The following is a 27,669-nucleotide window of genomic DNA, read 5'->3' as shown; positions in this document are numbered from 1 at the left end:
TTATGACGTGGACAGCAATTATAGTGTTGTCAATACTGAGTAATGTGGTCAACTTGATTTTGTCAAATGTGTCTACTTTGACAGGTATGTTCAACTTGAGGCTTTCGGCAAACAAAGATAGGATTTGAATCCTCCAAGCAATTTCCACAATCAGGTTTCAGGATCACAAAATGTTTTTTTTTTTTTTTTTTTTTTTTTTAAATTATTTTTATTGCAGGAATTAGTAAATCTTTACATAATCGGCCAGCATTACATCTCAAGCCGGAGCGTTGAAACCCAACTCTCCGATCCCCTCCGGAAGTTGCTTACACAGCCGTTCAGCCCACAACCCTGGGGTCGGGCGGCGAAAGTCCGTGGGGGCTCAGGAGGTTGTCGAGGTCGGCCCGGAGGATTCGTTGTCCTTCATCTGCTTTTCTAAACAACCCTATAACTCCAAAAACACCCCCCCACCCTTAAAACCCCCCAATCCTAGAAAAACCCTCCCCCCCACCGCCATCAGCGCGCGGCATCAACCGCAACCAGATCTTCTTGGGGACCCATGGGGAAAACAATAAAGCTGAGAAGTGCAACCGTCTACCGGGACTCAGGGCGCGCCGCTACCTCATGTTCGGCATCGCCGGGGGCGCAGTACTCCCTAAGGGCCTGCACAAGCATCTCCCACTCCAGCGCTGTCTCCTCGGCCTTCTCGTTACGCTGCCTCCAAGCTAGCTGGTATCTAAGCGTACTCTCCCCCGCCGCCCACTTCAAAAATTCGCTGTGCCACCGGCTCCCTGTCGGGCCGGTCCGTGCCTTCCAGTTCCTGGTCACCTCCCGTTTAGCAAGGAGCAGCCCCAAATCGATGAATTTACTAGATATTTTATTCTTGGGGGTATGAGGGAACCAATGCAGGAGACCCACCGCCGCATCCAACGAAAGAGATCTCCCCGTCGTTTCCTCCAGGGTCTTCCCCTCCAGGGTCTTCCCCACTTCCTCCCAATAGACCGACAATCCCGGGCAGGCCCACAGCATGTGGAGAAGGTCCGCCTCCTGGGCCGGGCACCTGGGGCACTCCGCTGAGGCCGCCGCAAAATATCGCCTGATTTTCACCGGGGTCAAATATGCTCTATGGAGCACATAATAGTGGACTAATTGAAAGCGGGCGTGGCGTGTGCCCTTCCAGGCACGCCGCACCAGCTGAGCCCAGGTCGTCTCTGGGATCTCCTTGCCAATGTCCTCCTCCCATCGGTTTCTCAGGGTGGTGAGGGGAGCCAGCCCCTCTTTGAGCAGTCTACCGTAAAGGCATGTGACCGCCCTTACCGTGCCCGCGGACATCATCACGTATTGGCACACTGGGGATAAAAGGGGTTCTGCCTGCCCGGACCTCCAGTGCGCCTGGATCGCTCGAACAAGGGCCGAGTGCAACAAAAAGTCGCCGCGGGGAATCCCGAAGCGATCAATGAGCTCCTGGAATGGCAAGAGCGTCCCGTCCTCGTAGAGATCACCGATGAGCTGCAGGCCGGCGTCCTCCCAGGTCGCCAGCCGCGACCAATCACCCCCATGGGGCAAAGCCGTTAGCATCCCCAGCGGTATTTCGGGTGCATACGGTGTCCGCTGGTGGCCCCGGGCGTGAGCCCGGTTCCAGCACAGGCGAACAGTCCGCTCCTCCATGGACAAGTCCTGCAAGGCCAATCGTTGCCTCATCACTATGAAGGAGAGAACATGCCTGGCCATACCCGTTCCCCTCCTGTCCTCGGGGCCCCGGAACTCCCGAGCGATCTCCTGGGTGAAGGTCTGGAGCTGCGCCGCTAAGTAATATTTTTCGAAATCCGGCGCCGCAAGCCCACCCTCCTCCTTCGGCCTCATCAGGGTCTTGAGGGCCACCCGCCGGCGGCCCGAGCCCCAGAGGAATCCGACTATCATGGACCGTAATAGTCGAAACGTGGTCGGTGGGATCCAGATCGGTAGTGTCCGGAAATAATATAACAGCCGGGGGAGCGCCACCATTTTAAGCAGAGCGATCCGCCCTGCCACCGAGAGCGGCAGCGTGGCCCAAAAGCCCATACTGCCTCGCAGTGCCCGGATGCCCCGGGCAATGTTCCCATCAAGGAGGCCAGAAGGTTCGTGGTAGACATACACCCCTAGATATTTGAAGCAGTCGGGTTCCCATCTAATCTCCCTACTCAAGGCAGGTGTAGGGGTGCCCCTGCGAATCGGGAAAAGACATGTCTTAGTCCAATTCACTCGAAGGCCCGAGACCTCCCCAAACTCCGTGAGCGCCGTCGCAGCTCCACGTAGGGCAGCAAGCGGGTCTTCCAGGAAGAGCAACAGGTCGTCTGCGTATAGGGAGACGTAGTGCGGGCCCGACAGGGTCCACAGGCCCGCGTAATGGGCTCCCGACCGGAGATGCAACGCAAGAGGCTCCACCGCCAGCGCAAAGAGCAGTGGGGAGAGCGAGCAGCCCTGCCTCGTGCCCCGTTCCACCGGGTATCGTGAGGAAATCAGCGGTCCCGCCCGAACCCTGGCTGACGCCGAGGCGTACAGCACCCTGGTCCAGCTGACGAAACCCTCTCCGAGGCCGAACCTCCGCAACACAGTGCAGAGGTAGTCCCATTCCAGGCTATCAAAGGCCTTCTCTAAGTCTACTGATAGGACAACCGGGCATGGGGCGTCCACAAGCGGTTCCCCAAGCAAGCGGCACAACCTGCGAATGTTCATGGTCGTGTTACGCCTGGGGATAAAGCCAGCCTGGTCCTCATGCACTAAAGAACTCATGTGCCCAAGCAGCCTCGTGGCCAAGATGCTGCTAAGTATTTTATAATCCACCGTCAGCATCGATAAGGGACGGTAGGAGCCCGGATCGGATGAGTCCCTGCCGGGCTTGAGGAGCGGGACCACCAATGCCTCACACATCGAGCCTGGAAGGCGCCCCAGCCTCCTCGCCTCTCTATATACCACCAACAACCTAGGGGCTAGGAGATCGGCATAAGCCGCATAGAACTCTACAGGAAGCCCGTCCAGGCCCGGGGTCTTATTTCTCGCCATCTTTTTAATGGCGCTACGGATCTCTCCCAGTTCTATGTCGGCCCCCAAGGTTTTAGCCACCTCCTGCTCCATCGCTGGAATCTCTAGGGGCCGCAAATAATTATCTAGCAGGGCAGGGTCTCGGACAGAGCGACTGCGGTACAAGCGCTCATAGTATTGCCGGTAGCAGCTCAAAATCGCAGGCTGAGTATACACCTGGGTTCCGTCTGCCCTACGCATGGACGTCGTCAGTGAAGTCTGCCGCGCAGGGTTGGCCAGCCACGCTAACAGCGCGCCCGACCTATCCCCCTCCGCGATGGACCGAACCGTATAGGCTTTATAGTCAAAACAGCGGAGCCGTTCAACCTCTGCTGCCACCGCCTCCCTCGCCTCCGCCGTGCGCGCCTGTAAGTCTGGGTGCCCTGGGCGGCGTAATTCCAGCTCGCGGAGTTTCCGATCCGCTGTCTCCAGGTCCGCGAGGATAACTCGCCGCACACCGACCTGTTTAGATATGCAGTACCCTCTCACCACCACCTTAAAAGCGTCCCACTCTAGCGCTCTCGAGCTCGCGGTGCCACCGTTGGACGCAAAGTACTCCGAGATCGTGTCACCCAGGTCCGCCTTGAAGACACTGTCCTCAAGGGTCTCGGGACGTAATTTCCAGGTGGGCACCGCCGGCACCCCAGGAAACCAGCGAAGGTCCAACAGGAGGGGGTTATGATCAGAAATGGTTCTGGTCAAATATTCAGACCGGACCGCCGCCGAAACCAATTCGGGCGAACCAAGAAAGCCGTCCAATCGAACGTGCAATTCATGGAGGCTCGAGAAGTAGGAGTAGTCCCTAGTTGTGGGGTGTTGCGCCCTCCAAATGTCCGTTAGGCCCCAGTGAGTCTGCCAGTCCCGACGGTCCCTAGCCAAACGACGAACCGGAGAATCAGGGAGGGGTGGGTGCGAGCGGTCATTGTCTACATCCACTACGGAATTGAAATCGCCACCCAGCAGGATGGGCCCGGAGAGGCAGTGGGCCAGCGAGCCCGATAACCTGGAAAGGAAGGCAGTCTGGTCGACATTAGGAGCATACACACAGCAAACGTTTAGGTCTCTCCCTCCCAAAGTCCCCGAAATGGCCACATAGCGCCCCTCTGGATCTATCACTGAGTTCGTGACCTGGAAGGGGACCCCAGCTCTAACCCAGATCAGCGCCCCTCTGGCATACGCGGAGTACGAGGTGCAAAAGACCTGCCCCCTCCATCTACGCTGTAGCGCCGCCCCTTCCGCCTTGTTCAGATGGGTTTCCTGCAGCAGCGCCATTTGTATCCCCCTACGCACTAAATAAGCGTGGACCTTGTGACGCCTGGACATTGTATGAAGCCCCCGTACGTTCCAAGTAACACATTTCAGATTGGCACTCTCAGCCATTGTCCCATATCAGTCTCGCAAAGTCTCCCCAGCTGGGTCCCAACCATAAAAGGACATCAATCCTCATAGCACTGATGGCGGCCATTGTCCCCAAACAAAACTGAACAACCCAAATATTAATTAACTCCCCATCCACCCTCCCCAGAACAGGACCCAAATAGCACCATCTAGTTCCCATCCAAACCACACTCCCCAACAACCCACTACACCTTACTAATCCTGCAGTCGCCACCACAGGAAGGCCTTAAGGGCCAGGTGCGGGCCGGACGGAGGCAATGGGCCCTCGTCGCCCAGGCCACCAGGACTAAAGCAAGCCCACAACAGTGTCACGAAAAGACCCCCTGGGGGCCAGTCCAGGGCACCCCGCCCATCCTACCCCGGTAGACAACCACTCTTACCGTCCCCTGCCATCCCCCCGCCGGGCCCCCACCCAAACTGAAGAAGAACACCCAGTTACCCCTGTCCATCCAGTATGTCCTCCACCGATTGTGGTGTGATCTCCGGCGTATGGCCACTGTCCGGTACAGATCCCTCGGAGTCCGTTGAGCCCCCCTCGTCATCCGGGATCCCCTCCTCCGCCGTGGCATCGTCCCGTGACCCAGACAGCGCCGTCAGCACCTCCAGCACTCCCCTCCGCTCCGTCGATGTCTCCACAGTTGAGGGACCCCCCGATCGGCCTCCGCGACCTCTAGTCCTCCTGGATCTCCGCCTCTGTCCCGGCTCTGCCATCCGTCTAGGCGAAGAGCCGGATCCACCTTTCCTCGCTCTATAGAGTTCGAGCCAGTGACAAGCGTCCTCTGGGGTGTCGAAGAACTGGGTTTTGTCATCGACAATTACGCGGAGTCTCGCCGGGTAGAAGAGCGAGTACTGGATACCCTCACTCCGGAGCTCGCGCTTGACCGCCAGGAAGGAAAACCGTCTGCGTTGGGTTTCATAGGTGTAATCCGGAAAGATGTTCACCTGACTATTCGCCACTTTGAATGGTCCATTGTGTCTGGCGGCATTGAGGATCAGGTCCCTATCCCTGAAGTGCAGCAACCGCGCCACCACCGGCCGCGGGGCACGGCCCTGCTGCGGCGGCCTCGCTGGGACTCTATGGGCACGCTCCAGAGTGTAAAAGGAGGACAAACCCTCCGGGGCCACCGTGTCTCGGAGCCAGGCCTCCAGATACGCCACCATGTCGCCATCCTCGACCTTTTCCGGCAGGCCAACCACACGAATGTTGTTCCTCCTGTTGCGGCCTTCTGCATCCTCCGCTCTCTGCTCGAGGACCGTGATCCGGGATAAAGCCTCCTTCATTTCCGCGGCCAGGGTGCGCTGCGCCGGCTCCAAGGTTTTCACCGAGCCCTCCACTTCCTTGACCCGGTCCGACAGTTTGCCGTGGTCCGCTCTAAGGAGACCCAGGCTCGTCGCCACCTGGGCAATGTCCTGCTGGAGGGCCGAGCGCGTGGTCGCTATCGCCTCCAAAACACGGTCGAATTGCTGCTGCAGAGGTGCACCACCGGCCTCCTCTGGACCTCCGCGTTCCTCCTTGTCCTGGGTCTCCAAGTCCGAGACGACCGGGGCAGTCCCCTTGGCACCTCTAGGCTTCCCCATGTCGCCGGCCGTTCTCCGCCCGGGTCCCGGGGCAGGCGTCCCCAAGTGTCGGCACCGGCTACGACTCCCTCGGGTGCTAGGCCTCAAGTCAAATGCCGGAGATCTCCGTCTCCAAGGCCCGTTGGATCGTCCCAGCCGCGGCCCGTGCCACCACCTTGCCGTCCGGGGGCACCGTGGAGGAGGCGGGGACAATCGTCGCCGGGCCGGGCAGGCCCACACGGCCGACCGAGTGTCACCAGCTCTACCGGACGACTCGCGGTTCCAAAGGGTTGCGCCTCCCATGGGAGTGGGTCAGCCAGGAGAAAGTAGCCAAGTACGATGCAGGGAGTGGGGCCACCGTCGGGATCTCCAGTTGTCCCAACGTGGGCTCCGCTATGGTGTGGGCATCCGTTCATCCGAGTGCAATCCCCAGTAGCAGAGACCACTCTGACCGATGTCCAGTTTCAATCCCCACCGGGAGACCACCGAGCAGGGGGCGCCCCGTCGTCAGCGACGATCCTCCAGTCTATCGGATCCGGCCACGGGGACAAAGAAGTCCGGGCGCCATGTTGGGTCACACTCCGCAGTTCCCCTAACTGCGATTTGCACCGGGTCACCGCTCGTGCCGATCACGCTGGGGGCCCCGGCAGGTCTCCGTTGGGCCGGTCGCCAAAACATGGGGGTCGGGGTGCCCCGTAGCCGCCGATTTACAGGATAATCACGGGCTCAGTCCCGGAGCCGAGCTCTCAGGCGACCATCGCCATCGGCGCCCAAGCCACGCCCCCTTCAGGATCACAAAATGTTAAGAATAAATGGAACTTCCACAATTGGAATAGAGCATTTTTAAATTTCTATATCGCTTCAGCTGATTCTAGGCCGATTTATTAGGGGTTTTGATAAATGTGTTGACAGAGTAATTTAAGTTAAGATTGATGTAGCAGTTCTGCATGAGCTGCTGGGATAGAGTGGACTCACTTTTTCCTCAGGTAAGACATTTCTCCATATTTGTACTAAGTTAATAAATTGCAATGTTAATGACAGACCAGAAGTAGTTGAGTGTTCTTTCCTTCTACAACAGTTGTTGAAATATACCAAGCTGGCATTTGCATCATATCCGTTACAAAGCTATTTTAGTACTAAAGTTGTTTCAACCAAATCTCTTCTAACATCATTAACATGTTGCAAGTATGCTTTTTTAATGTGAGTGCTTTTTTGTTGGTAGCCCAGGAGAAGTAAATTCCCTTTTGACTACATTCTTTGTGCGGTTTCTGAGAGCTTTCTAAATTTTGTGTTTTGTTGTTATAGGATTTGAAGGTTGTTCCATGGTGCCGACAATTTACCCACTGGAGACACTTCATAACTCGCTCTCCCTTCGGCAGGTGAATGAGTTCCTGACCGTAGTGTGCAAAAGCTGTACTGGCTCTCATTCAAGAAGCTCCATGGGTAACAATTTATTTTTCACTGATTTAAGTATATACAGTGGTTGTGTGTTTTCTGGTGGAGGGACCTTGTATTCCTTTTCAGTACTGCAACCTAGGTGTGGCAGGAAATGCAAGGTAAATGACTCTTTTTTAAATTGAAGTCTGTTTTTATCCTAGAATGGTTTACCAAAAGCCTACATACCAAAGTAAGCCCTTGCTTTATGCTAGTTTAAGTCCTTATTTTCAAATGTTTGTTAGCCCATAGAGAAATTGTATGATTGAGTTAATTTGTGCAGTACTACAAATTAAATTGTACCAATACGATTCTGAGTGTGTCCTTTAAAAAGCAAGCTTAAAAACCTTAGGATGATTTGGCACTTGCAACTTGTACATACCCTACATAATCCTTCGATACTGAATGCACATAGTTGCCACTTCTAAAGAGCTGCAACACTTCCTTCAGGAAAAAGGAGCTATGATCAGCTCATCTAAGACAGTTCAAAAAGAATCATTAGCAAAGCCAATAAGTCTGCTAACAAATGCAAACCGTGTTTGTGGGTGCCGTTTTCTGCATGTGTTAATACATTAAATTGCGCTTATTAGCTTTTCCTAAGACTGGTTTAAATCCTCACTCAGACATATAGACCTAACAGACTACATTGAGGTTTTGTGTCATTGTCCGCACCCTGAGATGTGAAGGAGCTGGCTATCTCCCTTTAGAGTTCTGCATTGGTCAGGTTTTGCCAGTTATTTCGACATTCAGCAGAATGTTTTGTAAATTTCTGATAACTAGAAATATTTATCTGAACTAACCCAGTATAACAACACAGAACATGGATATTCAATTATATACACAACAGTTGTTGCCTACAAGCTTACTAAAACAAATGTTCTGGCTCATAGGATCCTCTGTGATATTCATAAAAGTATCTCCCCATATGGCATGAACATGTTTTCCTTCACCATATCTCAACATTTTTAGGGCTTCCTATCAAGGGACTGGCTTAGCTACTCTAATTTCATTAATTTATTTGATTTCTACTCTGCTCCCTTTATCTGTTGATTTTGTCTATTAATGTTCTTACTTTTCATCATCTGTTTATTCACTTAATTTCATAATTTTCTACGTGATTTCCCATTCCCGTGAAGTGCCACTGCGCAATGTTAGCACTATATAAAACCTTTCAATAGATAAATACTTAAATAAACCAATAAGGCCTCTAAAAAACATGCTCAGTTAGGCAACATTTACTGTTTTTTAAACATGTTGCAGCCAAATGTAAAGTAAATAGTATGTTTTGCTATTACGCTACTAATACAATGTACTCAAATGGAAAACATGAAAGCAGGAAAGGTTCCCTTATACAAACCAATTCAGAGCTGTGATAGCATATCCCTGCCACTTTAAGTGTTCCAGAAGACTGCGCTATCCTATCATGGCCTGCAGTGAGATGGGCATTTTGTTTTTTGGAGCACAGAGGAGAGGCTACCAGTATATTCAAGTTCAAAACTGTGGGCCTGTGACACAGGAAGCATGGCAAAAATGGTATGAATTTGGAGAAAGTATCCATGGTGAATCAGGATTACAAGTAAGTAATAAGGGTGTGAAACCATTGAGTCTTCACTAACTCTGATATTCATGATTTGACTGCCACTGTTTTGTTTGCCAACTTCTTCCAGAACTCTCTGCCTTTTGTCTGCTGATGCCTGTATTGTATCCTTCATACTTACGTTACAGGGTGTCAGCCCAATTTTCATATATCTGCTGTCCGGATTAGCAGTCATTTGCTTCTGATTCAATTTTCTTAACTCTGCGTCCACTGTTCTATAAGAGTTTCTTACGTCAGAGTGCCCTTTTACAGAGAGAACCTTAAGACATAAAATGTACTTGGGTCCCTGGTTTCACTTTAGTTTTGTGTTGTTTACCTGGGTTCAGATTTTTATAAAATATCTACTTGTTCAAGGGAGGGAATGCTTGTAACAAAAAAGCAGATTTTTGGTGTTATGCAGTGAGGTAACAAATTACATCCGCATTCTCCGCATATGAGAGCTCTGATAATAGCCTCCCTGATTACTTTAGGGCTCATATTATATTAGGGTTTGGATTCTAGCAAGACTCTGGTTTTGGCAACTTCTACAAATCTACAAACAGAGGCTGTGAGTCGTCGGGAAGCAGTAGTTCTGGTTTGGAAGCCCTGTGAGACTGGGAAATCCTACAAACTAACATGTTTAAAGATATTCACCAACCCCTACCCTTTCTCTTCCCACTGTGGAAAAGGTTGAAAATTTACTCTTTACAGTGGCAGGAGTAAAATATTTTTCATTGTGGAGAAAAACAGGGCGTAGGAAAAGTGACTATACATGTATATATATGTGTGTATGTTTGTTTATGCGAAAATGGAATTCATAAACATTTACTAGTACGACATACTTAAACTCTTGTGAATTCCTGAAAGTTGTACACCTGCAACAATGCAAAGACATATGCTTGCAGGTGCACTTGTTGGATTTCCTTTAGAATTGGTCCGCCAAATTTATTTTCATGTTGCCCACAATAGTTTTCCACTGCTTTGCCATTATTAATCTTTTTTAAATATTGGCTTGTATCTAACGCTATTTACTAAATGATGTCTCAGAAAAACTGAGCAGGAAAAGAAACAGAGTGACTGGAGACTGCCTCGATCTGTGCAGCTCACATGCACAGTAGGTGCCCTGTTGGCATTCCAAAGGTGCACGAAAGGCAAGCCCATCTGTGCCTAAATACACTTGGATCGTGCCAGTCGCTATTCACTTTGGTCCTTTTCCCTTTCAGTTGCCAACCCACCTAACTTACTCCCTGGCCAATTCCACGATTTAAGGCCTGAAATCAGGTCTTGAAGTAACAATCATCTTTCTACTATGTTTCTCTAAACTGACTTCTCTTCTTTTTTTTTTTTTTTTGTTTTGCCATGGGCTGTGGTTGTTACATAGGTTCTTTTCCAATTTACACTATCAACTCTTCTCCTAAGTGCTACCTTATTAATTGCAGATCTCTTCCTAAACACTAACATGACCTCTTTGATTTTATCACTTCTGCTCAACCCAATATTGTCTTCTTGACTGAGAACACAATGCCGCAGCTCCAAATATTGCAGGGGCAGTGCCCCTAGGTTACACCGTCTCTGGCCAGAACTTCATTGGTAAACAGGTTGATGGTCTTGCCATTGTTACAAGTTTACCTTTTAGCTCCTAATCCTTCCCTATGTCCTTGTGAGACACTGGTATTCTAATAGAGACTTTAACTGCAGATTCCTCCCAATTTGAATTTCACCAAGCACCAGACTGGATCCAGAAACTTTAAAACACTTCCCTCGCTCTGCTTCGTATCCGTCTGCATAGTGTTGGAGCCCCAATTTACCACCTCAGCGAGCTGATGTCAGTTTCCTTCTACGCCCTCAAATGCATATCCAAAGCGAGCAGTGCCGTCTCTTGACAGACTTGCCCTCGTTTTTTCATTTACAATTACAGTGTGCACATATAGGCGTCAAAACTACAGGGATGAAAGCTTGTAGTGAATGTCAACAACAGAGGTCTTTCAAAGACACTTATGAAGTCTGCCTGTGGTGTCTCAGCACCACACACAACACAAAGTCTTGCTCATGTTGTGCCAAATTGAACCATTAGGCCATTCGAGATCACGCCACTAAGCTTGCCATCGCCAAACTCCAGAAGAAGTTGCAAAAGTGGTCCTGGACCCAGTTGAGGCCATGGTCGTGCTCTTACGCTCAGAAACCATTCCAAGAGTGCTCCACATAGAGAGCCTGGAGTTACAGTAGATAAAAGAAACACAAAAAACACAAGAAGTCAAAGTACGGTTCACTGTCATACCACCACTCGTGTCACTTGGACTCATGTGACTCACCGGGTAACTCTACGCCTCGGGCTGCTCTACAGAACAGACTCCACAAGTCCTTCCGATCGATCATGATCTCCCTCAGTGGACGTTCATTTGAAGGAGGCTGCATCTTCAACTTTGGTATCTCACTGGATCCTTTTGGAGAATTCACATGCCGACCATGCCACTCAGCCTCCACACATGGTCTAACCCATCTTCGATCATGGCACCACCGGCTCCAGCATGGCGCAACGTCTGATGCCGTACGTGGCACAGAGACCAATGCCACTCCAGCGCAAACACCAATGCCACAGATGGAGCCTCTACGCCAGACCCAGTTCCAATAGTCGTACCAGATTTGGAAGCTGTACCCTCGCGATCTTTACTGTGTTATTTTACATTTTCTGATGCGGATATGCAGTTTTATGATCAGAATTTTGAAGGGGATACATTGTATAATGAGAGAGAGCCTGCAAAATGCCAGTGAGTTGGATACCTCCCCAGAAATTTACTTAAACTCGCCTATTCCTACGCCCACTGAAGAGTCTGCATCCTTTGCAGCAGTCATCAGGAGGGCAGCCAAATTTCATAAACTCAACTTACCGATGCAAGAGGTAAGTACCAACGTGTTGACTGAGGTTTTTAACCCGGCAGCTACTACTCAGAAGCCTATGCTTCCTTTCAATGAGGCCCAGTTAGATGGACTTGTTGGCACCTGGGTGAAAGCAGGATCTTGCCCACAGGTCAACAGACAGGTGGCCAGATGGCATAGGCCTCCTCCCAGGGATCTAGACTTCCTAATACATCATCCCATCCTTGAGAGCTTGGTGCTACAGGTATTACCTAGCCACCAGGACCCCAACTCTTTCCCATCATTCCACTTGACAAGTAATCCAAATGGATTTCACGTTTTATCCCATGACTGTCTTGCCCTGCGATTCATGCCTCCTGGGACAGCATTCACACACCTTGTGGGACAATGCAATGGATGTATTGCCAGCTGTCCCTCAGGAAGTCAGACAATACCCTACAACGTCGGATCCTCAACGGTCAAGATACTGCGAAATATATATTCTGGCCTGAACACAACTGACTGGGCAGGAAATTCAGCAACAGCATTGTGCTTCGACCCACACCTGTATCTGCTCCACAGGCTTCTCTTTGGATGTTCAGCTGTGCCTAATGACAGTTTAATGGCTCAAAATAATTTAGGCACATGCAGGTTCAGTCCTTATTACGTTTTAGGAGAGCAAAGTCAACACCTACTCTTCGGGCCTATCTTAGCCAGCTCAGTAGTTCACACAGCAACAATGCCCCTTTCGAGCCTTCTGCAGAGGATATCTCGCGAGGCAGCATCAATATGGGCCTCAAAAGCTACAGGCCTCCCTGCCCTATTGGTGGGCGAGGCTCATGAGGGCAATGTTATACCCAGACCACAAACCCTCGTCCCACATCCCCCGCTGCAAAAATGTTTTAATTTTTCCTTGGTGGTACATAATCATTCGTCGAGTCAGCTTTCACCTCCCTCCGCTGGCGGAGCATCATGTCAGAGCCATGTGTGCTCCAGATCATAGAGCATGGCTACTCCCTACCATATCTGTCCTATCCCATAGACATACCACCCACACCGCAACGTCTCCCGAAGGACCACTTGTTCATACTCCGTGAAGAATTCAGGCTCTCTCGGCCAAGGGAACATCATAGATCGGAACTGTCTGTTGTTCTTGTAATTACCCCTCATCCTAGATCCCCGCACTCTGAACTTTTCTTCAGGATGGACACATTTTTAGATGCTCACCCATGTCAAATGCTGTCTGTCCTGGATCCAAAACACAGTTTTTTAGCTGCTCTTCTGCCTCACCGAGTCCAAGATATTGGAGCTATGATAGCAATGTTTCAACCCTTGCACCGGGTCTCAAAAAAAGTGGCACTGAGACTTTTGGTCCTATTGGCCTCTTGCATCCTGCTTGTACACCATGCCAGGTGGCACATGTGGGCTACGCAGTGAGATCTGAAGTCTCAGAAGGCTCAACAACCTGTCAAATTACATCCAAGTGTTGAAGAAGACTGCAAAGGATCTGCAGTGGTGGCTGCTCGACTTCAATTGGACCAGCAGCAGACCCCTCTGCCTACCTAATCTAAAGCTAACAGTCATGATAAATGATTCATTGGTGGTTTTGGGAGAGGTGGAGATCAGAGGACTGTGGTGTCAACTTGCTGGAGCTGCAAGCAATTCGCTTGCCACTGAAAGCGTAGGTAGATTCTCACAGTCCACACGACCGCCATGTGGTACTGTAGTAAGCAGGATGGTATGAGATTGTAGGTCCTGTGCCCGGAGACCTTGCACCTCTGGATTTGGCTGAACTCTGAGGGCATCTCCTTGGTAGCCCAGCACCTCGGAGTGCCTTTAAACATCAGGGCAAACTCAACTGATGTGCGCTATTGGATGACAAATGGTGATCACGCTCAGATCAAGAGAGACCAGGCCCAAGTCATCTTAGTGGCACTGGACTAGGCAAGGAGACTGGGGTACCCAAAACTTCTGGCCATGAGTTAATCCGTGATCGCCTTGGAAGGACCTCATGTCTCAGCAGCGCGACCAAGTGTTGCATACAAAGCTGTACAATCTACACCATTATGCATGGAGATTGAGCAGTGAATGTTGATGGACCTTGATCTCACCTTCCCACTCCCCTGCCCCTAAGTGGTTGGTTTCATTCTAGCAGCCAGGCATCCATCAACCATATCTGTTTATGCAGAATGCTGTGATAGGTTTGTTGTCTGGTGTTCTTCCTTAAATATTCAATGTTTGAATGCACAGTTGTCAGATGTTCTCCTGTTTTGTTTGTTTCTAGCCCAGCAAAACGTTGCTGTGGTAACAGTTAAAGGTCATCTCTCAGCACCTTTCGGCTTTCTTACGTTTACATGACCAGCCAACACTATTCATGTCACTAGTTGTGATGCTTGGATGTTTCCACCAATTCGTCTTGTGATGCCCTTGTGGGACCTTAATTTGGTCCCCACCTACCTGTGCAAGAGCGCCATTTTAATCTATTCACAGTTTTCGTCTTCGCTTCTTTATTATCGAGAATGCATTCCTTATCACCATAACTTCAGACAGGCGAGTGAGCAAACTACAGGCATTGTCTCTCATAGCAACATATTCATCATTCTTCCCAGACAAGCTGGTTCTCCGGACCAAAGCAGCATTTCTGTCTAAGGTAGTCATGCCTTTCCACATAAGGAAATCCATCACCATGCTGGCCTTCTACACACCCAAAGGGGAAGTGTGGCTACATCGCCTTGATCCAAAAAACGCACCCTCAGCTTCTATGTTCATCGGACCAGAGATTACTGACAGGATGACCAACATTTCATCAGTTTCTCTGGTGTTAAGAAGTGCAAAACAGTGCAAAAGAGGACCATCTCCAGATGGATTATGTTATGGATTTACTTCTGCTATGGGCTTGCCAAAAAACAGTTCCCTGTAGGCTTGTGTGCTCATTCGACTAGAGCAAAGCCTGCTACCACTATGTTGGTGGAAGATGTGCCAGTCATGGACATTTGCCAGACTGCTATTTAGGCATCCCTCCACATTTTCACCAGACATTGCTGCCTAGATTGCCAGGTCCGGGGGGACAGGCACTTTGCCTAATCTGTCCTGCAGGATTGCCTGGTCTGAACCCTTCCACAGACCCACCACCGGGGGAGGTATACTGCTTTGGTATCTATTCACAAGGTGAGAAATCTTCAATTAGAAGTTTCTATCAGACGTTGTTCACCTTTGGTAATGCCTTTTCTGGTTAGGAAGATGTTACTGAATATCCACTTTAAAAGTGAGGCTGATGCTACAGATGTTCCATTTTCTCTAACCACCCTTCCATTATTGCCCAGTCACCCATTTAAAATGACCAGATCATTTAGCCGTTTCTTTTTTCTTAACCATTTTGCTTGCTCTGAAATTCATCACATGGTATAGGACTTTGGTCCAAGATTAAGTTTGCTTACCTGATCTTGGTGCATCAGTCTGTTACCTTAACTTACCAAACTGACGTATCTGTAGCTGCCATCTCTTTTAACACATGGCTATCAAAGTTCCTTAATACTATTATACCCCGTAAATTACAGATGAATTATCGTAGTCATCCTTCTGTCCCTCTGTATTCTAATGATCTTAAACTGGCTAAGTGCGATTGTAATAATTTGGAGCACCAGTGGCACAAAGTACCCAGGATCTTGCAGGTTGTGCAGCCTATAGAGCTTCCATAATAAAACTATGATCATCTTATTCATCTAGCCAGAGATAATAGCAAAATCAAATCTTCTGCTAGTCATGCAAAATAAGCAAAACACACAAGATGATGGGCGGAATGTTGCACATTGGCAAAACATTCACCCCTAGTCACAGATCTGGGTGTAATCCATCGTTATTTTGCTCACCACGCCACCCCAGTTCAGACATGGCCATCTGCAAATCAGTCTTGACCCTGTGTCTCATGGGAACAGTCCAGCCCGAACTGCCAAGCCATGTCTTTCCTAGACCGGAATCAAGCATCCTAGGACCGGTTTCAGGGTTTCACCCCTCTTCAGTCAGGATAGCTTGACTCCAGTGGCGTAGTGAGCACGGGACCCACGTCTGGGCATACCCTTCCCACATAGGGCGAACAGCAAAACACACAAGATGATGGACGGAATGTTGCACATTGGCAAAACATTCACCCCCAGTCACAGATCTGGGTTTAATCCATCGTTATTTTTCTCACCAGCCACCCCAGTTCAGAGGACTGGGGGTGAGTGTTTGATTTGCTCAAACGCTACGTCCATCATCCCCTTTGGTATCGCTTTGTTCGCCCTAAGTTGGCGGGGTATGCCCAGACGTGGGTCCCTTGCTCACTTTGCCACTGGATTCAAGATAGCCTGGCTGATGAGAGTTATGAACCCGAAACCGGTCCCAGGATGCTTGTTTCCGGTCCAGGGAAGACATGGCTTGGCAGTCTGAGCTGGACTGTTCCCATGAGGCACAGGGTCAGACTGATTTGCATATGGCCATGTCTGAACTGGGGTGGTGGAGTGAGCTAAAGAATGATGATGGATTAAACCCAAATCAGTTGACTGGGGGTGAGTGTTTGATTTGCTCAAACGCTCCGTCCATCATCCTCTTTGGTATCGCTTTGTTCGCCCTAAGTTGGCAGGGTATGCCCAGACGTGGGTCCCTTGCTCACTTTGCCACTGGATTCAAGATAGCCTGGCTGCTCAAACGCTCCGTCCATCATCCCCTTTGGTATCGTCATGCAAAATCATCATCAGAAACTACCTATATCTTCCTGTCTGCAACAGTTTTATCATATTGTTTCAAGAGCTTTGCTCTCAGTGTTTTGTTTTCTCCCAGAAGATAATTGCTATCCAACCTAATATCAAACGCCAAGAACCAATTAGCTCTGAAGTAGCTAGACTTCTTCCACTGCCTTGAAGGGCATACGTTGCTTTCTTCCGTCAATACTTTTTCTGAGCACATTATTCGTCCTCTCATTTCCACCAACTCAGGTCCTCCTTTACATCCCTGACCCTCATCAAACCGTTGTACTGAGCCCATCCATCTGAGGTTTGGCATTTACCGATCTATATACTCTTTCCATCAGTTGTTCTTTGAGGGTTGAAAGCATGCCCAAGTTGTTCCCCTTCTTAAAAAAACCTATGGTAGACCCCTTGATTCTGAACAGTTACAGGCCTATGCCACTGCTACCTCTTCTGGCCTAGATTGTCAAAGAAATGTGAATCAACACTGACCTATCTTGAAAACAGCAACCTAATGGATCTCTCAGTTTGTTTTCTGGCTTAAGCTAAGTACTGGGTCTGCCTTGGCAGCTGTCACTATTGACCTTATAATGCTACCCTTACCCTGCATAAAGCTTTCAGCATTGGCTAATACTGTGTTCTGAGACTCGTTAAATTGTGTGTCTGTAAGAAGTCTTTCTGCTGGTTAGGCTCCTTCCTTTCAGGCAGATGTCAGATGGTGTATATTCCCCCAATTAAATACAAGGCATCCATAGTCATGTGATATTCCTCAGGACTGAGACCTACTCTTGTCAACATTCCTGTATTCCCAACTGTCTGCTCTAGCTTTATCTTTCAGTTTCAACCGACACAAATATTTGTATCTATTCCTGATAATCCTTCTGCTACTTGATCAGATGTCTCCCTCTCCTTAATTACAGTAGCAACCTTCCTCTCTCCTCGAAGAGTATTCCTGATCTTAGCCATTTCAGTTCACTTGGCTTTTCAATAAGTTCACTGTCATCTCTATTGCCTGCTGTTCCCTCTCCTCGGTGCTAGGAACCTTCCTTAGGGTATTTGTGTGCTTTACCAATCAATTAATTACACAAAGTTGATAATAGTTGCTTTGCAAGAGTAATGGGCTGCAGCAGTTAGTGTGGCCTTTTGTGTTGATGTCGATAGCACCCCGGGCACTTAACAATGCCAGGAGCGGCTCTATTTTGCCAGAGTGAAGCTCGTGGAGGCAGCTGGGGGCTTGTGTGCCCCCTGGTCTTTGCTCATGTATGCAAATTCTACTGACAGTGTAATCAGTCAGTGGTTTCCCGCAGTATTTGGGTGTTTTGAGAACCTGATGAGTTTTTGAGGTGTGGTACATTGCTACAGATTGGGTGCACCCAGGGCTGACGGGGGTTCATGTTAACAGGATTTCCCAGAGGTGTGGCAGCCCAGAGTGCAGCCCGTGGGCTTTTGTGGCTAGTGTCTTCTGTGTGTCCTGGAGATGGCTAGCCTGAACAGAGAGCACAGAAGCTGTGAAGGTACCAACCTGTCTTTTTTTGAGGCTCAACCAGTCTTGCTTTGCCTAGATCATTTGGTTTATTTGTTCACAGTCAGTAGGATTATAGTGCTAATTGTAATACTATTTACTGGCTAAATGAGGATTGAAGAATAAGGATATAGTGGCTGTAGGAGAGTAGGGTCTGCTTTCTATGTTCACCCCCACTTTTTGCTTTTGCTTTACTGGTTTTCGACTTAGATGTGGCTGTGGGCCTGCTGATCAGACCCACAGCCCTGCTGTTCTCTCTCTAAATTGATACTGTGTACTTTAGGTGCATAACCCATTTGGATAGGATCACCTTATTGGCCCCTGTACAGTGTACCTTAGGTACCCAGGGCATAGGTGTACCCTAGGCCTACCAGGGGCTGCAGCATGTATTATGCCACCCCTGGCCTGGCCTTCCATTATGACACAACTGGCTGATCACTCATCTGGGGCAAGGTTGTGTAATCACTCCTTGCTTAGGTGTAGTATTCCTACACCTAACTTACATATAGACACATGTGTACCTATCAGTCACTCCTATGGCAGGCCTTAACTATCCTGGAGGCAGAGTGCTTGGTAACATGTGAGATGGTGCTCTAGCATGAGCTGAGCCTGTCTGCAGCTTTCGGAACCATGTCCTTATAGCTGTTCTATGATATAGCCTACCATATACTCTTAAATTGCCTTATAATCTTAAACGGTTATGGTAACTATGGTTTGGCTTTATCAAAACATGTCGTGTAAGGTGTCTAACACTTTGGAATAATACCCCCATCCCATTTCTGGGGATGAGGATATTATCCCTCCCTTCTAGACGGAGAAGACATGTTGTAACCTACTTACCCGGTTAAAGTTAACCAGAGCCCCAGCACCACAAAATGGATGCTGCTGCCACAGACACGAGTCTGACCTCCTGCTGCTGGGAGTGATCCCGGCAAGGGAGGCTTGGTCAATAGGTTTCCTGCCTTGGGAGGTGCGAGCACCACCCCAGACAGGCCTTAGTGTATTGGGGCAGGGAGGGATGAAAAGAATGAGACATGCCTGGGGCACACAAGGTGTCCCGTGCATAGTCCAGTTCAAACCGGTGCTGGGGCACTCCAGCCCCAGTCCTGGCGCGAAACTGGACAAAGGGAAGGGGGTGTAACCACCCCCCTCCCAGGTCCCACCCATAAGGCGTGACCTAGCAGGTAACCCAGCCCCCCAGATTAGTATAAGAGTGGTAGCTGGGCCCCAGGAGATTAGATTATCCTGAACCTGCACCTTGAACAGAAACTCTGGACCTTCGACATTCGACGAAAGAAGAAGACTAAAGAATCTCCCTTGTGGCCAAGGAGTGGCTACCCTGTGCAAACAGGCACCATCAAGAGACTACCCTTTGCTTTGCTGAAGTTCTACGAGGGACCGACTGCAGAGCCCGACCAGAGCCTTGACTTCCAGACTTCTCCGACCCTGATCCACATCCCCAGCCGTGCTGAGATCCGTGGAGGCGACGAGAGACGTGGGACCGGCTACCTGGGAAAAGTGGCTAGTATCTTCACGCGCAGCTTCTGAGGCACCCTCGAAGTTGTGCACTGGGGATTGAGAAGCCCCAACCCCAAGCACCATCTGCACCGAAGATCAGCCCCCCACACTCAACGAGTCCTGCGTGGGGCCCTTCTGCATTTTCCTGCTTGCCGCGCCTGTCCGGTTGCTTGCCCGCTGGCTAGTGGCCTTTGTGACGACGCATCCTGAAATCTTCACCGCTGGTTTGGCTCCTCCAGACTGGCTCCCGCTTCTTTGCAAAAGAGAAGCACCCCAGACCTTCCTGGTCTGCACCAGAAGCAAGTCCTCCGTTCTTCGTGGGTTCCGCTTGCCAAGGCTTGGTGAGTCCTAGTCCAACTTCGACGCCGCCGACAGCAAGAGCCTTCGTGGGACAGCTCGCCTCCTGGTCCTGGTCGTCCTCGACGTTTCCTGGTCCTCGTGGCTGCAGCGACAAGCTTCACCTTCACCTGCAATCTTCACGACATCGCCTGGTTCCTTCCTGGTTCCACGTGGTCACTGGCTAGTGACCTTGACTCTGTCCCTTCTGCTTGCAGGTCTCCTCTCTTCTTGATCCCAGCCTTGGGATCCACCGGACACTCTTCACTGACTGCCTGTCAGCAACTTTCCTTCAGGCATCCATAGAAGTCCACGACGAAACCCGACGCAAGTTCACACCTATGCACCCGCAGCATGTGGGCTAGGTAACTTGGGTACTTCGGTGCTCACAAGGGTAGTGACTATCCTAGGGTCTAGTTTCCTAGTCTCGACTTTCTAGCTATACCAGAAGTGTCCTAAAACTGTTTGTTTCTAACTGCTAGTAATTCTATCGACTTTTACGCATTACGCGTGAGTGTTTCCACTCTGCACCTGAATCCCGTGGGCCTCCCACTTCCTAACTGTTGCTAGTGTAGTGTAGCCCCAGCGATTCCCTAGGCCTAGGCCTATCCTATTTCCGTGACAGTGGTCCTTATACCACTTACTTAGTATATGGTTTGTGTGGCCCCTAGGGCCTAACTGTATTACTTACCTGTGTGACTTAATGTATGCTTAAATAAGACTGTGTTGTACTTACCTCTAATCTCATAAAGAGTGCTGAGGGTTTGACTAGAATAAATACACTTTATTTTATATATATATCTGTTGTGGTGTCCTTTAATTTGGTATTCAAGGGATTATATATGGTATCACAGCTGGCTTCACATGCCATTCAGAGTTTAGCCTAAGACTGCTCTTGTCCATGCTACCACTAGTATAGCTGGTCTATAAGGTTGACTTTACAACCAATCACCATAAGGGTTGTTTGGACTGATATAAGGTGTACACTAGAACTAGTGACATCATACATCAGGCTAACTTCTCACATTGGTGGCAGCGGTGGGATCTGAGCTTGCTGTTGTAATACCATTGTAATCTTGAGATACTAAATTGAAAGATCACACAGATATTGTTTAGGTACATATAACATAGATTTTAATACTTAAGTCCTACTGGACTTAGTGGTTGTAGGGAGTAACACACCCTGACTACAACTACTAGAAAGGTTTAGTAGATACAACTAGTGTAGGTAGGTGCACACACCACACCCTCACTAGAATCATGTCCCTGAATGGAGATCACACTGATGCTCCCTCAGGAGAGGAGAATCCTAGACAGGTTCCCTCTAGATATGATGTATTCACTTTCCAGGAGATGAGACAACTGTGTACCTCCAGGAGATTAAAACAGGGTTCCAACCCTACCCTTAGACAGCTAGTGGAGCTTCTGGAGGCCTATGATGCTGAAAGAGCTGCCAAGTATGGTGCCATAGCTGTAGATAAGGGTCTACCCACCACCGAGGAGTCAGATGGGGCTTCAGATGAAGACAGCCAGGGCCAAGTAGGAAGACTTAGCCAGGCTAACCTAAGCTTACATGGGAGTTTGCATGGGGTCCCCCCATACAGACCCCCAAGTGGGCTTAACCAGAGAAGCAGGAGGGACAGATCCCCTTCAAGGGAATCCATCCACTCCCATGTCTCTAGCATCTCTAGTGTTTCCTCTCACAGGGGAATGACTTCCCCTGAGAGAAAGGAGCATGAAGCCAGAATGAGGGAAGCTAATCTGAGGATTCAGAGGGAAGAACTTGCCCTTGCCAAAGAGAAGCTTGCTCTGGCTAGAGAGCAAAAGTTAAGTGGATCAGAACCCACTGGTGGCAGCAATATCCCTAAGGATAGAGACAGGCACTATGATAATAGAAACCTGAGCAAGATTGTCCCTCCCTACAAGTGTGGGGATGACATCCACAAATTGATAACTGCTTTGGAGAGAGCTTGCAAAGTACAGCAGGTACCCCAAAGTCAGTGGGCAGCTATCTTGTGGCTCTCCTTCTCTGAGAAAGGCAGAGACAAGCTCCTCACAGTTAGTGATGAGGATGCAGATAATTACACTGTCCTGAAGAGTGCTCTAATTGATGGGTTTGGCCTAACCACTGAACAATACAGGTTGTTGTTCAGGGATACCCAGAAGACACAGACTCAGGACTGGACTGACTTTGTAGATTGTGCCACTAAGGCTCTGGAAGGCTGGCTAGTGGGAAGTAATTTTAAGGACTATACAGGATTGTATAATTTGATCATGAGAGAGCACATCCTTAACAACTGTCAAAACCAGCTACTGCATCAACACCTGATTGATTCTGATCTGACTTCTCCCCAAGAATTGGGAAAGAAGGCAGATAGATGGGTCAGGACTAGAGTTAAGCAGAAAAACCAGAACCAGGGCGGTGATCAGAAAAAGGCAGACCAGAAGGGTAATGATCAGAAACAAAAAGACCAGAAGTCTTCACCAGGCCCCCAAAAGGCTCAGGGGGAGGGTGGTCCCAAAAAGGATAAAAAGAAAGATGGCCAAAAGAAACCATGGTGCAACTATTGTAAGTCCAACTCACATTGGTTTAGTGAGTGCACCAAAAAGGATAAGCCCCCAGCCACCATTGCCCCTAAGGCAACTGTACCCCCTAGTCCAGCTGTAAGTGGTGGTTCCCAGCAAAAGGGTGTAGTAGGGTTAACCCTGGGAACTGAGGAGGATTCTGGCCTAGTCAGAATACCTACTCAGGCTGTTCTGATCTGTGATGGGGACTTAGCTTTGTCCTCTACTGTAGGCCCCAGTAACCTGGGCAAGTACAGACAGACTCCTTTTATCAACCAAAGAATGGCTCAGGCCTACAGGGACACTGGGGCTAGTGTCACAATGGTGACACCTGCCTTTGTGGACCCTGGACAGATCATACTAGGTGAGAATTACCTAGTGACCAACGCTAGCAATGCCACTACCTCCCATAGTGTGGCTATTGTTAACTTCTCCTGGGGAGGGGTAACTGGCCTCAAGAAAGTTGTTTTTAGTGCAGACCTTCCTGTAGAGTGTTTACTGGGCAATGATCTTGAAACTTCAGTTTGGTCTGAAGTGGAGTATAGGACCCATGCAGAAATGCTGGGGATAGATGCACATGTCCTTGCTGTGACTAGGTCACAGGCCAAAAAGTGCACCACTGAACAAGTGCTGGATCCTGAAACTATGGACCAGTCACAACCCAAGAGAAAGAGCAGTAGGGTTAAGGCTGTGCCTTCCCCCCTGCCTCAGGTGGTAGATCAGCCCTCCCAGGAGGATGATTCTGAGAGCCCTGAAGGAACTGTCCTAGAAGAACTTGAACCTGATCAGGTTGAGTTTCTTGGGACAGGGGGACCTTCAAGGGCAGATCTGAGGCAGGCTCAATTAGACTGCCCCTCTCTTGAACCCCTCAGACAGCTGGCTGCTGCGGAGGCTGCAGGGAATGCTCAAGGTACCCATAGAGTGTATTGGGATGAAGGGCTACTGTACTCAGAGGCTAGAGACCCCAAGCCTGGTGCATCCAGGAGGTTGGTCATACCACTGAAGTTCAGAGGCTTCCTTCTTACCTTGGCCCATGATCTTCCCCTTGCAGGACATTTAGGCCAGAACAAGACTTGGGACAGGCTTGTCCCTCACTTTCACTGGCCCCATATGTCAGAAGATACTAAGGAGTTTTGTCGCTCCTGTGTCACCTGCCAAGCCAGTGGCAAATCAGGTGGCACCACAAAGGCCCCCCTCATACCACTACCTGTGGTGGGGGTTCCCTTTGAAAGAGTGGGCATAGATATTGTAGGACCAATGGACCCACAAACAGCCTCTGGGCACAGATTCATACTGGTGATAGTGGACCATGCCACCAGGTATCCAGAAGCTATTCCCCTGAGGACCACAACAGCTCCTGTTGTGGCAAGGGCCATGCTTGGAGTATTCTCCAGAGTGGGCTTTCCAAAGGAGGTCATTTCTGACAGAGGTGCCAACTTCATGTCAGGATACTTGACTGCAATGTGGAAGGAGTGTGGTGTGAACTACAAGTTCACCATCCCCTATCACCCACAGTGCAATGGGCTTGTTGAGAGATTCAACAAGACCCTAAAGGGAATGATAAAAGGTTTACCAGACAAGCTTAGGCGAAGATGGGACATCCTTTTACCCTGCCTTCTGTTTGCTTACAGAGAGGTCCCACAAAAGGGGGTTGGCTACAGCCCTTTTGAGCTTTTGTTTGGGCATCCTGTAAGAGGACTCCTGTGTTTGGTAAGGGAAGGATGGGAGAGACCTCTCAGACAACCCAAACTTGACATAGTGGATTATGTACTTGGTCTCCGCTCCAGGATGGCAGAGTATATGAAGAAGGCTTCTAAAAACCTTGAGGCAAGCCAAGAACTCCAAAAAGCTTGGCATGACCAAAAGGCTGTGCTGACTGTTTACCAGCCAGGGCAGAAAGTGTGGGTGTTGGAGCCAGTGGCCCCAGCAGCACTCCAAGACAAATGGTCTGGACCCCACACTATTGTTGAGAAAAAGGGAGAAGTCACCTACTTGGTGGACCTTGGGACTCCCAGAAGCCCCCACAGGGTGCTTCATGTCAACAGATTGAAGGCATATGTTGACAGGGCAGACATGGGCTTACTCATGGCTACAGATGAGGGGCAGGAGGAAGAGAGTGACCCTCTCCCAGACCTGTCGACTCAGAACCCTGATGATGGCTCAGTTGATGGTGTGGTCTTTTCTGACAGCCTCACTGTCCATCAGCAACAGGACTGCAGACAGGTTCTGCAATCCTACAGACATATGTTCTCTCTGACCCCAAGTCAGACAAACTGGTGCACCCATGAGGTGGACATTGGTGACAGTCTGCCTGTGAAGAGTAAAATCTACAGGCAACCTGACCATGTCAGGGACTGCATAAAAGTTGAGGTACAAAAGATGTTGGAGCTGGGAGTCATTGAACCTTCAGAGAGCCCTTGGGCTAGTCCTGTAGTTCTTGTGCCAAACCTCACACCCAAGATGGTAAGAGAGAGATGAGGTTTTGCGTGGATTACAGAGGTCTCAATGCTGTCACTAGGACAGATGCCCACCCAATACCTAGGGCAGATGAGCTCATTGACAGACTGTCAGCTGCTAAGTTTTTGAGCACATTTGACCTGACAGCAGGCTACTGGCAGATCAGACTAGCTGAGAATGCAAAGGCCAAAACTGGTTTCTCGACCCCAGGAGGACATTATCAATTTGTGGTAATGCCCTTTGGTTTGAAGAATGCACCTGCCACTTTCCAAAGGTTGGTGAATCAAGTCCTTACTGGGTTGGATGATTATTGTGCAGCTTATCTAGATGATATTGCTGTCTTTAGCTCCACCTGGGAGGATCACCTGGTCCACCTGAGGAATGTTTTAGAGGCCCTGCAAAAGGCAGGCCTCACTATCAAGGCCACTAAGTGCCAGATAGGGCAGAGCAAGGTTGTATACCTGGGCCACCTAGTTGGTGGGGGTCAGGTTCAACCACTGGAGAGCAAGATCCAGACCATAAAGGACTGGACTCCTCCAACTACCCAGACTCAGGTCAGAGCTTTCTTGGGCCTGACTGGGTACTACAGGAAGTTTGTTAAGAACTATGGGTCCATTGTGACACCACTTAATGACTTGACCTCCAAGAAGATGCCAAAGAAAGTTCAGTGGACAGTAAGCTGTCAAAAAGCATTTGATGACCTGAAGCAGGCCATGTGCAGTGCACCTATTCTGAAAAGTCCAGACTACTCCAAAGAGTTCATTGTCCAGACAGATGCTTCTGAGTTAGGTGTGGGAGCTGTTCTTTCACAACTGAATGTAGATGGTCAAGACCAGCCCATTGCTTTTATAAGTAGAAGGCTGACCCCTAGAGAGAAACGTTGGTCAGCTATTGAGAGGGAGGCCTTTGCTGTGGTTTGGGCCCTGAAGAAGCTGAGGCCATACTTGTTTGGCACTCACTTCAAGATTCAGACAGACCATAAGCCCCTCTTGTGGCTAAATCAGATGAAGGGTGAAAATCCCAAACTTCTTAGGTGGTCCATTTCCCTACAGGGGATGGACTTCACAGTGGAACATAGACCTGGGACTGACCATGCCAATGCAGATGGACTCTCCAGATATTTCCACTAAGAACATGAAGACACAACTGGTCAAGGTTAGTTTAATGTCCCTAAGTTTGGGGGGGGGGGGGGTTGTGTAGGAGAGTAGGGTCTGCTTTCTATGTTCACCCCCACTTTTTGCTTTTGCTTTACTGGTTTTCGACTTAGATGTGGCTGTGGGCCTGCTGATCAGACCCACAGCCCTGCTGTTCTCTCTCTAAATTGATACTGTGTACTTTAGGTGCATAACCCATTTGGATAGGATCACCTTATTGACCCCTGTACAGTGTACCTTAGGTACCCAGGGCATAGGTGTACCCTAGGCCTACCAGGGGCTGCAGCATGTATTATGCCACCCCTGGCCTGGCCTTCCATTTTGACACAACTGGCTGATCACTCAGCTGGGGCAAGGTTGTGTAATCACTCCTTGCTTAGGTGTAGTATTCCTATACCTAACTTACATATAGACACATGTGTACCTATCAGTCACTCCTATGGCAGGCCTTAACAATCCTGGAGGCAGAGTGCTTGGTAACATGTGAGATGGTGCTCTAGCATGAGCTGAGCCTGTCTGCAGCTTTCGGAACCATGTCCTTATAGCTGTTCTATGATATAGCCTACCATATACTCTTAAAGTGCCTTATAATCTTAAACGGTTATGGTAACTATGGTTTGGCTTTATCAAAACATGTCGTGTAAGGTGTCTAACACTTTGGAATAATACCCCCATCCCATTTCTGGGGATGAGGATATTATCCCTCCCTTCTAGAGGGAGAAGACATGTTGTAACCTACTTACCCGGTTAAAGTTAACCAGAGCCCCAGCACCACAAAATGGATGCTGCTGCCACAGACACGAGTCTGACCTCCTGCTGCTGGGAGTGATCCCGGCAAGGGAGGCTTGGACAATAGGTTTCCTGCCTTGGGAGGTGCGAGCACCATCCCAGACAGGCCTTAGTGTATTGGGGCAGGGAGGGATGAAAAGAATGAGACATGCCTGGGGCACACAAGGTGTCCCGTGCATGGTCCAGTTCAAACCGGTGCTGGGGCACTACAGCCCCAGTCCTGGCGCGAAACTGGACAAAGGGAAGGGGGTGTAACCACCCCCCTCCCAGGTCCCACCCATAAGGCGTGACCTAGCAGGTAACCCAGCCCCCCAGATTAGTATAAGAGTGGGAGCTGGGCCCCAGGAGATTAGATTATCCTGAACCTGCAACTTGAACAGAAACTCTGGACCTTCGACATTCGACGAAAGAAGAAGACTGAAGAATCTCCCTTGTGGCCAAGGAGTGGCTACCCTGTGCAAACAGGCACCATCAAGAGACTACCCTTTGCTTTGCTGAAGTTCTACGAGGGACCGACTGCAGAGCCCGACCAGAGCCTTGACTTCCAGACTTCTCCGACCCTGCTCCACATCCCCAGCCGTGCTGAGATCTGTGGAGGCGACGAGAGACGTGGGACCGGCTACCTGGGAAAAGTGGCTAGTATCTTCACGCGCAGCTTCTGAGGCACCCTCGAAGTTGTGCATCGGGGATTGAGAAGCCCCAACCCCAAGCACCATCTGCACCGAAGATCAGCCCCCCACACTC

The 27,669-nt window shown here is 49.6% G+C and overlaps 1 protein-coding gene across 17 annotated transcripts in view; it reads left to right on the top strand.

The window, feature by feature from the left end:
• Nucleotides 1-27,669, top strand: part of PPIP5K1 (diphosphoinositol pentakisphosphate kinase 1) — a 1,768,598-nt gene that overhangs the window by 1,688,484 nt on the left and 52,445 nt on the right. For all 17 annotated transcript variants that reach the window (XM_085644342.1, XM_085644333.1, XM_085644343.1 and 14 more), the window contains one exon: nt 7,300-7,437. In XM_085644342.1, coding sequence (XP_085500468.1) covers nt 7,300-7,437 — 138 coding nt within the window. The remainder of the gene's footprint in view (nt 1-7,299; nt 7,438-27,669) is intronic.

The sequence above is a fragment of the Triturus cristatus genome, chromosome 3_1, assembly GCF_964204655.1.
Source record: "Triturus cristatus chromosome 3_1, aTriCri1.1, whole genome shotgun sequence".
Lineage (NCBI taxonomy): Eukaryota > Metazoa > Chordata > Amphibia > Caudata > Salamandridae > Triturus > Triturus cristatus.
The sequence above is the reverse complement of the archived record's forward strand: the minus strand, read 5'-3'. Positions and strand labels throughout refer to the sequence as shown.